At 45.9% G+C, this 16,200-nt stretch overlaps 1 protein-coding gene across 1 annotated transcript in view; it reads right to left on the reverse strand.

Moving 5' to 3' along the window:
* Positions 1–16,200, reverse strand: part of LOC115144711 (pleckstrin homology domain-containing family A member 7-like) — a 233,213-nt gene that overhangs the window by 99,117 nt on the left and 117,896 nt on the right. The window contains 1 exon segment of the mRNA XM_065002989.1: positions 12,265–12,361. Coding sequence (XP_064859061.1) covers positions 12,265–12,361 — 97 coding nt within the window.

Consider the following 16,200-nt stretch of genomic DNA (forward strand, 5'->3'; position numbering starts at 1 on the left):
CCCCCTGTATATAGTCTCCACATTGACTCTGTACTGGTACCCCTGTATATAGCCTCCACATTGACTCTGTACCGGTACCCCCTGTATATAGCCTCCACATTGACTCTGTACCGGTACCCCTGTATATAGCCTCCACATTGACTCTGTACCGGTACCCCCTGTATATAGCCTCCACATTGACTCTGTACCGGTAGCCCCTGTATATAGCCTCCACATTGACTCTGTACCGGTACCCCTGTATATAGTCTCCACATTGACTCTGTACCGGTACTCCCTGTATATAGCCTCCACATTGACTCTGTACCGGTACCCCTGTATATAGCCTCCACATTGACTCTGTACCGTACCCCCTGTATATAGCCTCCACATTGACTCTGTACCGTACCCCTGTATATAGCCTCCACATTGACCTGTACCGGTACCCTGTATATAGCCTCCACATTGACTCTGTACCGGTACCCTGTATATAGCCTCCACATTGACTCTGTACCGGTACCCCTGTATATAGCCTCCACATTGACTCTGTACCGGTAGCCCCTGTATATAGCCTCCACATTGACTCTGTACCGGCACCCTGTATATAGTCTCCACATTGACTCTGTACCGGTACCCTGTATATAGCCTCCACATGACTCTGTACCGGTACCCCTGTATATAGCCTCCCACATTGACTCTGTACCGGTACCCCTGTATATAGCCTCCACATTGACTCTGTACCGGTACCCCTGTATATAGCCCTCCACATTGACTCTGTACCGTACCCCTGTATATAGCCTCCACATTGACTCTGTACCGGTACTCTGTATATAGCCTCCACATTGACTCTGTACCGGTACCCTGTATATAGCCTCCACATTGACTCTGTACTGTACCCCCTGTATATAGCCTCCACATTGACTCTGCACCGGTACCCTGTATATAGCCTCCACATTGACTCTGTACTGCTACCCCCTGTATATAGCCTCCACATGACTCTGTACCGGTACCCCTGTATATAGCCTCCACATTGACTCTGTACTGGTACCCCCTGTATATAGCCTCCACATTGACTCTGTACCGGTACCCCTGTATATAGCCTCCACATTGACTCTGTACCGGTACCCCTGTATATAGCCTCCACATTGACTCTGTACTGGTACCCCTGTATATAGCCTCCATTGACTCTGTACCGTACCCCTGTATATAGCCTCCACATTGACTCTGTACTGCAACCCCTGTATATAGCCTCCACATTGACTCCTGTACCGGTACCCTGTATATAGCCTCCACATTGACTCTGTACCGGTACCCCTATAGCCTCCACATGGACTCTGTACCAGTACCCCCTGTATATAGCCTCCACATTAACTCTGTACCGGTACCCCTGTATATAGCCTCCACATTGACTCTGTACCAGTACCCCTGTATATAGCCTCCACATTGACTCTGTACTGGTACCCCCTGTATATAGCCTCCACATTGACTCTGTACTGGTACCCCTGTATATAGCCTCCACATTGACTCTGTACCGGTACCCCCTGTATATATCCTCCACATTGACTCTCTACCAGTACCCCCTGTATATAGCCTCCACATTAACTCTGTACCGGTACCCCTGTATATAGCCTCCACATTGACTCTGTACCAGTACCCCTGTATATAGCCTCCACATTGACTCTGTACTGGTACCCCTGTATATAGCCTCCACATTGACTCTGTACTGGTACCCCTGTATATAGCCTCCACATTGACTCTGTACCAGTACCCCCTGTATATAGCCTCCACATTGACTCTGTACCAGTACCCCCTGTATATAGCCTCCACATTGACTCTGTACCGGTACCCCTGTATATAGCCTCCACATTGACTCTGTACCGGTACCCCCTGTATATAGCCTCCACATTGACTCTGTACTGGTACCCCCTGTATATAGCCTCCACATTGACTCTGTACTGGTACCCCCTGTATATAGTCTCCACATTAACTCTGTACCGGTACCCCCTGTATATAGCCTCTACATTGACTCTGTACCGGTACCCCCTGTATATAGCCTCCACATTGACTCTGTACCGGTACCCCCTGTATATAGTCTCCACATTGACTCTGTACCGGTACCCCCTGTATATAGCCTCCACATTGACTCTGTACCGGTACCCCCTGTATATAGTCTCCACATTGACTCTGTACCGGTACCCCCTGTATATAGCCTCCACATTGACTCTGTACCGGTACCCCCTGTATATAGCCTCCACATTGACTCTGTACCGGTACCCCCTGTATATAGTCTCCACATGGACTCTGTACCAGTACCCCCTGTATATAGCCTCCACATTAACTCTGTACCGGTACCCCCTGTATATAGCCTCCACATTGACTCTGTACCAGTACCCCCTGTATATAGCCTCCACATTGACTCTGTACTGGTACCCCCCTGTATATAGCCTCCACATTGACTCTGTACTGGTACCCCCTGTATATAGCCTCCACATTGACTCTGTACCGGTACCCCCTGTATATATCCTCCACATTGACTCTCTACCAGTACCCCTGTATATAGCCTCCACATTAACTCTGTACCGGTACCCCTGTATATAGCCTCCACATTGACTCTGTACCAGTACCCCTGTATATAGCCTCCACATTGACTCTGTACTGGTACCCCCTGTATATAGCCTCCACATTGACTCTGTACTGGTACCCCTGTATATAGCCTCCACATTGACTCTGTACCAGTACCCCCTGTATATAGCCTCCACATTGACTCTGTACCAGTACCCCTGTATATAGCCTCCACATTGACTCTGTACCGGTACCCCTGTATATAGCCTCCACATTGACTCTGTACTGGTACCCCCTGTATATAGCCTCCACATTGACTCTGTACTGGTACCCCCTGTATATAGCCTCCACATTGACTCTGTACTGGTACCCCTGTATATAGTCTCCACATTAACTCTGTGCCGGTACCCCCTGTATATAGCCTCTACATTGACTCTGTACCGGTACCCCCTGTATATAGCCTCCACATTGACTCTGTACCAGTACCCCTGTATATAGCCTCCACATTGACTCTGTACTGGTACCCCCTGTATATAGTCTCCACATTGACTCTGTACCGGTACCCCCTGTATATAGCCTCCACATTGACTCTGTACCAGTACCCCTGTATATAGCCTCCACATTGACTCTGTACTGGTACCCCTGTATATAGTCTCCACATTAACTCTGTACCGGTACCCCTGTATATAGCCTCTACATTGACTCTGTACCGGTACCCCCTGTATATAGCCTCCACATTGACTCTGTACTGGTACCCCTGTATATAGCCTCCACATTGACTCTGTACTGGTACTCCCTGTATATAGCCTCCACATTGACTCTGTACTGGTACCCCTGTATATAGCCTCCACATTGACTCTGTACTGGTACTCCCCTGTATATAGCCTCCACATTGACTCTGTACTGGTACCCCTGTATATAGCCTCCACATTGACTCTGTACCGGTACCCCCTGTATATAGCCTCCACATAGACTCTGTACCGGTACCCCCTGTATATAGCCTCCACATTGACTCTGTACCGGTACCCCCTGTATATAGCCTCCACATTGACTCTGTACTGGTACCCCCTGTATAAAGCCTCCACATTGACTCTGTACCGGTACCCCCTGTATATAGTCTCCACATTGACTCTGTACCGGTACCCCCTGTATATAGCCTCTACATTGACTCTGTACCGGTACCCCCTGTATATAGCCTCCACATTGACTCTGTACCAGTACCCCCTGTATATAGCCTCCACATTGACTCTGTACTGGTACCCCCTGTATATAGTCTCCACATTAACTCTGTACCGGTACCCCCTGTATATAGCCTCTACATTGACTCTGTACCGGTACCCCCTGTATATAGCCTCCACATTGACTCTGTACCAGTACCCCCTGTATATAGCCTCCACATTGACTCTGTACTGGTACCCCTGTATATAGTCTCCACATTGACTCTGTACCGTACCCCCTGTATATAGCCTCCACATTGACTCTGTACCAGTACCCCTGTATATAGCCTCCACATTGACTCTGTACTGGTACCCCCTGTATATAGTCTCCACATTAACTCTGTACCGGTACCCCCTGTATATAGCCTCTACATTGACTCTGTACCGGTACCCCCTGTATATAGCCTCCACATTGACTCTGTACTGGTACCCCCTGTATATAGTCTCCACATTGACTCTGTACTGGTACCCCCTGTATATAGCCTCCACATTGACTCTGTACTGGTACCCCTGTATATAGTCTCCACATTAACTCTGTACCGGTACCCCTGTATATAGCCTCCACATTGACTCTGTACCGGTACCCCCTGTATATAGCCTCCACATTGACTCTGTACTGGTACCCCCTGTATATAGCCTCCACATTGACTCTGTACTGGTACCCCTGTATATAGCCTCCACATTGACTCTGTACCAGTACCCCTGTATATAGCCTCCACATTGACTCTGTACTGGTACCCCCTGTATATAGTCTCCACATTAACTCTGTACTGGTACCCCTGTATATAGCCTCTACATTGACTCTGTACCGGTACCCCCTGTATATAGCCTCTACATTGACTCTGTACCGGTACCCCTGTATATAGCCTCCACATTGACTCTGTACTGGTACCCCCTGTATATAACCTCCACATTGACTCTGTACCGGTACCCCTGTATAAAGCCTCCACATTGACTCTGTACTGGTACCCCCTGTATATAACCTCCACATTGACTCTGTACCGGTACCCCCTGTATAAAGCCTCCACATTGACTCTGTACTGGTACCCCCTGTATATAGCCTCCACATTGACTCTGTACTGGTACCCCCTGTATATAGCCTCTACATTGACTCTGTACTGGTACCCCCTGTATATAGCCTCTACATTGACTCTGTACCGGTACCCCCTGTATATAGCCTCCACATTGACTCTGTACCGGTACCCCCTGTATATAGTCTCCACATTGACTCTGTACCGGTACCCCCTGTATATAGCCTCCACATTGACTCTGTACTGGTACCCCCTGTATATAGTCTCCACATTGACTCTGTACCGGTACCCCCTGTATAAAGCCTCCACATTGACTCTGTACTGGTACCCCCTGTATATAACCTCCACATTGACTCTGTACTGGTACCCCCTGTATATAACCTCCACATTGACTCTGTACCGGTACCCCCTGTATAAAGCCTCCACATTGACTCTGTACTGGTACCCCCTGTATATAACCTCCACATTGACTCTGTACCAGTACCCCCTGTATATAGTCTCCACATTGACTCTGTACTGGTACCCCCTGTATATAGCCTCTACATTGACTCTGTACCGGTACCCCCTGTATATATCCTCCACATTGACTCTGTACCGGTACCCCCTGTATATATCCTCCACATTGACTCTGTACTGGTACCCCCTGTATATAGTCTCCACATTGACTCTGTACCGGTACCCCCTGTATATAGCCTCCACATTGACTCTGTACTGGTACCCCCTGTATATAGCCTCTACATTGACTCTGTACCGGTACCCCCTGTATATAGTCTCCACATTGACTCTGTACCGGTACCCCCTGTATATATCCTCCACATTGACTCTGTACTGGTACCCCCTGTATATATCCTCCACATTGACACTGTACTGGTACCCCCTGTATATAGCCTCCACATTGACTCTGTACTGGTACCCCTGTATATAGCCTCCACATTGACTCTGTACCGGTACCCCCTGTATAAAGCCTCCACATTGACTCTGTACTGGTACCCCTGTATATAGCCTCCACATTGACTCTGTACCGGGTACCCCTGTATATAGCCTCCACATTGACTCTGTACTGGTACCCCCTGTATATAGCCTCCACATTGACTCTGTACTGGTACCCCCTGTATATAGCCTCCACATTGACTCTGTACCGGTACCCCTGTATATAGCCTCCACATTGACTCTGTACTGGTACCCCTGTATATAGCCTCCACATTGACTCTGTACCGGTACCCCTGTATATAGCCTCCACATTGACTCTGTACCGGTACTCCCTGTATAAAGCCTCCACATTGACTCTGTACCGGTACCCCCTGTATATAGCCTCCACATTGACTCTGTACCGGTACTCCCTGTATAAAGCCTCCACATTGACTCTGTACCGGTACCCCCTGTATATAGTCTCCACATTGACTCTGTACTGGTACCCCCTGTATATAGCCTCCACATTGACTCTGTACCGGTACCCCCTGTATATAGCCTCCACATTGACTCTGTACCGGTACCCCCTGTATATAGCCTCCACATTGACTCTGTACCGGTACCCCCTGTATATAGCCTCCACATTGACTCTGTACCGGTACTCCCTGTATAAAGCCTCCACATTGACTCTGTACCGGTACCCCTGTATATAGTCTCCACATTGACTCTGTACTGGTACCCCTGTATATAGCCTCCACATTGACTCTGTACCGGTACCCCTGTATATAGCCTCCACATTGACTCTGTACCGGTACCCCCTGTATATAGCCTCCACATTGACTCTGTACCGGTACCCCCTGTATATAGCCTCCACATTGACTCTGTACCGGTACCCCTGTATATAGCCTCCACATTGACTCTGTACCGGTACCCCCTGTATATAGCCTCCACATTGACTCTGTACCGGTACCCCCTGTATATAGTCTCCACATTGACTCTGTACTGGTACCCCCTGTATATAGCCTCCACATTGACTCTGTACCGTACCCCTGTATATAGCCTCCACATTGACTCTGTACTGGTACCCTGTATATAGCCTCCACATTGACTCTGTACCGGTACCCCCTGTATATAGCCTCCACATTGACTCTGTACCGGTACCCCCTGTATATAGCCTCCACATTGACTCTGTACCGGTACCCCCTGTATAAAGCCTCCACATTGACTCTGTACCGGTACCCCCTGTATATAGCCTCCACATTGACTCTGTACCGGTACCCCCTGTATAAAGCCTCCACATTGACTCTGTACCGGTACCCCTGTATAAAGCCTCCACATTGACTCTGTACTGGTACCCCCTGTATATAGCCTCCACATTGACTCTGTACTGGTACCCCCTGTATATAACCTCCACATTGACTCTGTACTGGTACCCCCTGTATATAGTCTCCACATTGACTCTGTACCAGGTACCCCCTGTATATAGTCTCCACATTGACTCTGTACCGGTACCCCCTGTATATAGCCTCCACATTGACTCTGTACCAGGTACCCCCTGTATATAACCTCCACATTGACTCTGTACCGGTACCCCCTGTATATAGCCTCCACATTGACTCTGTACCAGTACCCCCTGTATATAGCCTCTACATTGACTCTGTACCGGTACCCCCTGTATATAGCCTCCACATTGACTCTGTACCAGTACCCCCTGTATATAGCCTCCACATTGACTCTGTACCAGGTACCCCCTGTATATAACCTCCACATTGACTCTGTACCGGTACCCCCTGTATATAGCCTCCACATTGACTCTGTACCAGTACCCCCTGTATATAGCCTCCACATTGACTCTGTACCAGTACCCCCTGTATATAGCCTCTACATTGACTCTGTACCGGTACCCCCTGTATATAGCCTCCACATTGACTCTGTACCGGTACCCCCTGTATATAGCCTCCACATTGACTCTGTACCAGTACCCCCTGTATATAGCCTCCACATTGACTCTGTACCAGTACCCCTGTATATAGCCTCTACATTGACTCTGTACCGGTACCCCCTGTATATAGCCTCCACATTGACTCTGTACCAGTACCCCCTGTATATAGCCTCTACATTGACTCTGTACCGGTACCCCCTGTATATAGCCTCCACATTGACTCTGTACCGGTAGCCCCTGTATATAGCCTCCACATTGACTCTGTACCAGTACCCCCTGTATATAGCCTCTACATTGACTCTGTACCGGTACCCCCTGTATATAGCCTCCACATTGACTCTGTACCAGTAGCCCCTGTATATAGCCTCCACATTGACTCTGTACCAGTACCCCTGTATATAGCCTCTACATTGACTCTGTACCGGTACCCCCTGTATATAGCCTCCACATTGACTCTGTACCGGTACCCCTGTATATAGCCTCCACATTGACTGTGTACCAGTACCCCTGTATATAGCCTCCACATTGACTCTGTACTGGTACCCCCTGTATATAGCCTCCACATTGACTCTGTACCGGTACCCCCTGTATATAGCCTCCACATTGACTCTGTACTGGTACCCCTGTATATAGCCTCCACATTGACTCTGTACCGGTACTCCTGTATATAGCCTCCACATTGACTCTGTACTGGTACCCCCTGTATATAGCCTCCACATTGACTCTGTACTGGTACCCCCTGTATATAGCCTCCACATTGACTCTGTACTGGTACCCCTGTATATAGCCTCCACATTGACTCTGTACTGGTACCCCCTGTATATAGCCTCCACATTGACTCTGTACCGGTACCCCCTGTATATAACCTCCACATTGACTCTGTACCGGTACCCCCTGTATATAGCCTCCACATTGACTCTGTACTGGTACCGCCTGTATATAGCCTCCACATTGACTCTGTACTGGTACCCCCTGTATATAGCCTCCACATTGACTCTGTACTGGTACCCCCTGTATATAGCCTCCACATTGACTCTGTACTGGTACCCCCTGTATATAGCCTCCACATTGACTCTGTACTGGTACCCCCTGTATATAGCCTCCACATTGACTCTGTACTGGTACCGCCTGTATATAGCCTCCACATTGACTCTGTACTGGTACCCCCTGTATAAAGCCTCCACATTGACTCTGTACCGGTACCCCCTGTATATAGCCTCCACATTGACTCTGTACCGGTACCCCCTGTATATAGCCTCCACATGGACTCTGTACTGGTACCCCCTGTATATAGCCTCCACATTGACTCTGTACTGGTACCCCCTGTATATAGCCTCCACATGGACTCTGTACCGGTACCCCCTGTATATAGCCTCCACATTGACTCTGTACTGGTACCCCTGTATATAGCCTCCACATTGACTCTGTACTGGTACCCCCTGTATATAGCCTCCACATTGACTCTGTACCGGTACCCCCTGTATATAGCCTCCACATTGACTCTGTACTGGTACCCCCTGTATATAGCCTCCACATTGACTCTGTACTGGTACCCCCTGTATATAGCCTCCACATTGACTCTGTACTGGTACTCCCTGTATATAGCCTCCACATTGACTCTGTACTGGTACCCCCTGTATATAGCCTCCACATTGACTCTGTACTGGTACCCTGTATATAGCCTCCACATTGACTCTGTACTGGTACTCCTGTATATAGCCTCCACATTGACTCTGTACTGGTACTCCCTGTATATAGCCTCCACATTGACTCTGTACCGGTACCCCTGTATATAGCCTCCACATGGACTCTGTACTGGTACCCCTGTATATAGCCTCCACATTGACTCTGTACCGGTACCCCCTGTATATAGCCTCCACATGGACTCTGTACCGGTACCCCCTGTATATAGCCTCCACATTGACTCTGTACTGGTACCCCCTGTATATAGCCTCCACATTGACTCTGTACTGGTACCCCTGTATATAGCCTCCACATTGACTCTGTACCGGTACCCCCTGTATATAGCCTCCACATTGACTCTGTACTGGTACCCCCTGTATATAGCCTCCACATTGACTCTGTACTGGTACCCCCTGTATATAGCCTCCACATTGACTCTGTACTGGTACTCCCTGTATATAGCCTCCACATTGACTCTGTACCGGTACCCCCTGTATATAGCCTCCACATTGACTCTGTACTGGTACCCCTGTATATAGCCTCCACATTGACTCTGTACTGGTACTCCCTGTATATAGCCTCCACATTGACTCTGTACTGGTACTCCCTGTATAAAGCCTCACTTGTTTTTTTTACTGCTGCTGTTTAATTATTTGTTACTTTTATTTAACATTTTTTACTCATCTATTTTTTACTTAACACTTTTTCTTAAAACTTCTTAAAGCAATGTTGGTTAAGGGCTTGTAAGTAACCGTTTCTCTGTAAGGTCTACACCAGTTGAGCTGTTCTTTCCATAATATGGACTTGGTCTTTTATCAAATAGGGCTATCTTCTGTATACTACCCCTACCTTGTCACAACACAACTGATTGGCTCAAACTTTTAACAAGGCACACTTGTTAATTAAAACACATTCCAGGTGACTATCTCATGAAGCTGGTTGAGAGAATGACAAGAGTGTGCAAAGCTGTCATCAAGACAAATGGTGGCTACTTTGAAGAATCTCAAATATAAACTATATTTTGATTTCTTTAACACTTTCTTTAACACTTGGTTACTAAATGATTCCATATGTGTTATTTCATAGTTTTGATGTCTTCACTATTACTCTACAATGTAGAAAATAGTGAAAATAAAGAAACCCTTGAATGAGTAGGTGTCTCCAAACTTTTGACTGGTACTGTTTCAGGTTTTCTACCCCACCTGTACACTGAACTAAACACTTTACGAACAGGTTTGTAACTTGAGGAGTGTATTTCATTTACACTGAACAAAAATATCTGGATTTTTTTTAAATGTATGATTTTACTGAGTTACAGTTCCTTATAAGGAAATCAGGCAATTTAAATACATTCTTTAGGCCCAAATCTATGGATTTCACAACCGGGAATACAGATATGCATGTTTTGGTCACAGATACATAAATAAAGGGCTGAGGATCAGAAAACTAGTCCATATCTGGTTTGACCACCATTTGCCTTGTGCAGGGCGACACATCTCCTTCACATAGAGTTGATCGGGATGTTGATTGTGGCCTGTGGAATGTTGTCCAACTCAATTGCTGTGCAAAGTTGATGGATATTGGTGGGAACTGGAAAACACTGTCGTTCACGTTGATCCTGGAGAGTATGCAGGCCAGAAGAACTGGGACATTTTCAGCTTCCAGGAAATATGTACAGATCCTTGCGACACGGGGCTGTGCATTATCATGCTGAAACATGAGGTGATGGCAGTGGATGAGTGGCCCGACAATGGGCCTCAGCATCTCGTCAAGGTATCTCTGTGCATTCAAATTGCCATCGATAAAATGCAATTGTGTTCGTTGTCCGTAGCTTATGCCTGCCCATACCATAACCCCACCTCCACCATGGGGCCCTCTGTTCACAACGTTGACATCAGCAAACCGCTCGCCCACATGATGCCATACACGCTACGCTGTCTGCCATCTGCCCGGTACAGTTGAAACTGGGATTCATCTGTGAAGAGCGCACTTCTTCAGCATGCCAGTGGCCATCGAAAGTGAGCATTTGCCCACTGAAGTTGGTTACGACACCGAACTGCAGTCAGGTCAAGACCCTGGTGAGGATGACGAGCACACAGATGAGTTTCCCTGAGATGGTTTCTGACAATTTGTGCAGAAATGAGGTTGTGCAAACCCATAGTTTCATCAGCTGGGTGGCTGGTCTCAGATGATCCTGCAGGTTAAGAAGCCAGATGTGGAGGTCCTGGGCTGGCCGGTTGGATGAACTGCCAAATTCTATAAAACGACGGAGTGTGTGTGTCTTCTCTTACAGAAGAGAAATTAAAATTACATTCTCTGGCAACAGATCTGGTGGACATTCCTGCAGTCAGCATGCCAATTGCACGCTCCCTCAAAACTTGAGACAGCAGTGGCATTGTGTTGTGTGACAAAACTGCGCATTTTATTGTCAACAGCACAAGGTGCACCTGTGTAATGATCATGCTGCTTAATCAGCTTCTTGATATGCCACACCTGTCAGGTGGCTGGATTATCTCGGCAAAGGAGAATTGTTCACTGACAGGGATGTAAACACATTTGTGCACATCATTTCAGAGAAATTAGTTTTTTGTGCATATGGAACATTTCTGGGATCTTTTATTTTAGCTCATGAAACATGGGACCAACACTTTACATGTTGCGTTTATATTTTTGTTCAATGTAGTTTTCACCCAGCACAGAAAGTGAAACAGATAGGAGGGCAGGTAGCCTTGTGGTTAATAATGTTGGGCCAGTAACTGAAAGGTTGCTGGTTCGAATCCCCAAGCCGACTAGGAAAAATCTAATCGATGTGTCCCTGATCAAGGCACAACCTAAATAGCTCTGGATAAGATGTCAAATGTTCTTCAAAAAGATAATGCAATTCACAACGTGTCAAATTGCAGAGGGCCGGGAGAAAATAAATGGATAAAGTTTTGGGACTGACCTTTGACCCCGAAGCGGTGTCCACAGTGGAAGCCTCGCTGATGGTGCTGGAAAGCCTCAAGTCGGCCTGCTGGGGGTTGGACATACGGCCACCTGGCCTGGTGAGAAAAGAGACAGAAAGCAGCACAGGGTCACACAGAGCAGACATGGCCGTATGTGTACGCAGAGCGTCACTGAGAGGATGCAACTCTACACACGGCTCCGTAGACCACACCCTGGAGGGCAAGGACAGACTGCTGTTGTTTGGAGATCAGCCCCTTTGTCTGGAATTCCAAAGGAACTTCTCTCTTTCAAGCCTCAGGGACGTATTAATGCTCTGGGATCATCACACGTACTCTGAGACCCTTTGTGAATACAGGCGCAGGTTAGCAGTGGATAATATGACCCATAACAAGCATGTGTATGACACAATCCTTGCATTCAATATCAAAACACATACAGGCAAGCCTTGTATCATTATTGCTATGGTGTTATATGTTTCATATTGGTTTCAAAATACTTGAGTGCAAGGATTGGGGCATACACACATATATATATATACACACACACACACACACACACAGTGCCTTCTGAAAGTATTCACACCCCTTGACTTTTTGTTGTGTTAGAAAGTGGGATTCAAATGGATTTAAAAGTCATTTTTTTGTCAACGATCTACACAAAATACTATAATGACAAAGTGAAAGAACAATTAGATGTGCATACAAAAAATATAACAAATAAAACACTAACATATCTTGATTAGATAAGTGCTCAAACCCTTGAATCAATACATTAGAATCACCTTTGGCAGCGACTTTCGCTTTCCACACCTGGATTGTTCAAGCTCTGTCAAATTTGTTGTTGATCATTGCTAGACAACCATTTTCAGGTCTTGCCATAGATTTTCAAGCACATTTAAGTCAAAACTGTTACTTGAACATTCCCTGACATCTTTGTAAACAACACTGTAGATTTGGTCTTGTGTTTTGGGTTATTGTCCTGCTGAAAGGTGAATTCATCTTCCAGTGTCTGTTGGAAAGCAGACTGAACAAGGTTTAATTCTAGGATTTTGCCTGTGCTTAGCTCTATTCAGTTTATTTTTTATCCTGAAGAACTTCCCAATCCTTAATGATTACAAGCATACCCATAACATGATGCAACCACCACTATCCTTGAAAAAAAGTGAACGGTACTCAGTGATGTGTTTTATTGGATTGGCCCCAAACATAACACTTTTTTAACGTATTTATTTTTCAGTATTGCTTTAGTGCCTTGTTGCAAACAGGATGCATGTTTTGGAATATTTTTATTCTGTACAGGCTTCCTTCTTTTCACTCTGTCAATTAGGTTAGTAATGTAGAGTAACGACAATGTTGTTGATCCATCCTCCGTTTTCTCTTATCACAGCATTTAAAAACTCTAACTGTTTTAAAGTCACCATTGGCCTCATGGTGAAATCCCTCTCCGGCAACTTCCTCTCCGGCAACTGAGTTAGGAAGGACGCCTTTATCTTTGTAGTGACTGGGTGTATTGATACGCCACCCAAAGTGTAATTAATAACTTCCCCATGCTCAAAGGAATATTCAATGTCTGCTTTTTTTTTTACCCATCTACCAATGGGTGCCCTTCTTTACCAGGCATTGGAAAACCTCCCTGGTCTTTGTGGTTGAATCTGTGTTTGAAATTTACTGCTCGACTGAGGGACCTTACAGATAATTGTATGTGTGGGGTACAGGGATAAGGTAGGTAGTCATTAAAAAAATCATGATACATAGACTTGTTAAGCAAATCTTTACTACTGAACTTATTAGGCTTGCCATAACAACAGGGTTGAATACTTATTGACACAAGACAATTAAGCTTTTTATTTGCAATTAATTTGTAAAAATTTCTAAAAACATGATTTGACTTTGACATGGTAGGTTATTGTGTGTAGGCCAGTGATGCAACATCAATTTAATCTATTTTAAATTTAGGCTGTAATACAACAAAATGTGGAAAAAGTCAAGGGGTGTGAATACTTTCTAAAGGCATTGTATCATATAAAATTTAACAATGAAGTGTTTTTTTCCCCTCATCAATCTACACACAATAACCCAAAATGACAATGTGAAAACAGCTTTTTAGATTCTTTTGCAAATTTATCAAAAATAAAAATAAAAATACATTAATTACATAATTATTCAGACCCTTTGCTATGAGACTCGAAATTGAGTTCAGGTGCATCCTGTTTCCATTGAGCATCCTTGAGATGTTTCTACAACTTGGAGTCCACCTGTGGTAAATTCAATTGATTGGACATGATTTGGAAAGGCACTCACCTGTCTATATAAAGGTCCCACGGTTGACAGTGCATGTCAGAGCAAAAACCAAGCCATGAGGTTGAAGGAATTGTCAGAGACAGGATTGTTTCGAGGCCCAGATCTGGGGAATGGTACCAGAAAATGTCTGCAGCATTGAAGGTTCCTAAGAACACAGTGGCCTCCATCATCCTTTATTGGAAGAAGTTTGGAACCAGGGAGGTGACCAAGAACCCGATGGTCACTCTGACAAAGCTCCAGAGTTCCTATGTGGAGATGGGGGAACCTTTCAGAAGGACAACCATCTCTGCAGCACTCCACCAATCAGGCTTTTATGGTTAAGTGGCAAGACGGAAGCCACTCCTCAGTAACAGGCATACGACAGCTAACTTGGATTTTGCTAAAAGGCACCTAAAGGACTCTCAGACCATGAGAAACAAGATTCTCTGGTCTGATGAAACCAAGATTGAACTCTTTGGCCTTAATGCCAAGTGTTACGTCTGGAGGAAACCTAAGGGGCGCCAGGTATCCTAGGGTTAGAGCGTTGGACTAAATAAGAATTCATTCTTAACTGACTTGCCTAGTTAAATAAAGGTAAAATAAAAAAGCATGGTTGTGGCAGCATCATGCTGTGGGGATGTTTTCAGGGACTGGGAGACTAGTCAGGATCGAGGGAAAGATTAACTGAGCAAAGTACAGAGAGATCCTTGATGAAAACCTGCTCCAGAGCGCTCAGGACCTCAGACTGGGGCCAAGGTTCACCTTCCAACAGGACAACGAGCCTAAGCACACAGTCAAGACAACGCAGGAGTGGCTTCATAAAAGTCTTTGAATGTCCTTGAGTGGCCCAACCAGAGCCCGGACTTGAACCTGATCTAACATCTCTGGAGAGACCTGAAAATAGCTGCGCAGCGACACTCCCCATCTAACCTGACAGAGCTCGAGAAGATCTGCAGAGAAGAAGGGGAGAAACTCCCCAAATACAGGTGTTCAAGCTTGTAGCATCATACCCAAGAAGACTTGAGGCTGTAATCGCTGCCAAATGTGCTTCAACAAAGTAATGAGTAAAGGGTCTGAAAACTTGTCATAAAAATGTGATATCAGTTTTTTTTTTATAAGTTTGCAAAAATGTCTAAAAACCTGTTGTTGCTTTATCATTATGGGGTATTGTGTGTAGATTGAGGGGGGAAAAACTATTTAATCCATTTAAGAATAGCAAAATGTAGAAAAAGTCCAGGGGTGTGAATAGTTTCCGAATGCACTATATATATGTAAGTGTTTGTCACAAGAGAACAGTCAGAGCATGGAGTTCCCTTGTCAGAGTCAACCTATAGACAGACAGGTCCCCTGATGGGGGTCCTCTCTGATGAGTCGGCACTTCAGATCTCTCTTGATGTCTGATTATTGTATGGTGTGTGTGAACTAGATTTGTAGAATTTGATGAATTGCACTGCCTGCCCCATGGGTAGCCTCAGTGTTGGGAGGGGAAATCTATTCCTTTTGCTTCAATCAAACTTCCCCTCCTGTCTGCACAGTGTTCCGTGTGGACCTTCTATATATGCATATTTTCGTTTGAGAGGACCTAGCGGACGGCTGAGAGAGTGGAAGATGTACATTTGGTGTAAGGGGAGAAGATCCCCGTCAAAGAAGATCCC

The sequence above is a fragment of the Oncorhynchus nerka genome, linkage group LG17, assembly GCF_034236695.1.
Source record: "Oncorhynchus nerka isolate Pitt River linkage group LG17, Oner_Uvic_2.0, whole genome shotgun sequence".
NCBI lineage: Eukaryota > Metazoa > Chordata > Actinopteri > Salmoniformes > Salmonidae > Oncorhynchus > Oncorhynchus nerka.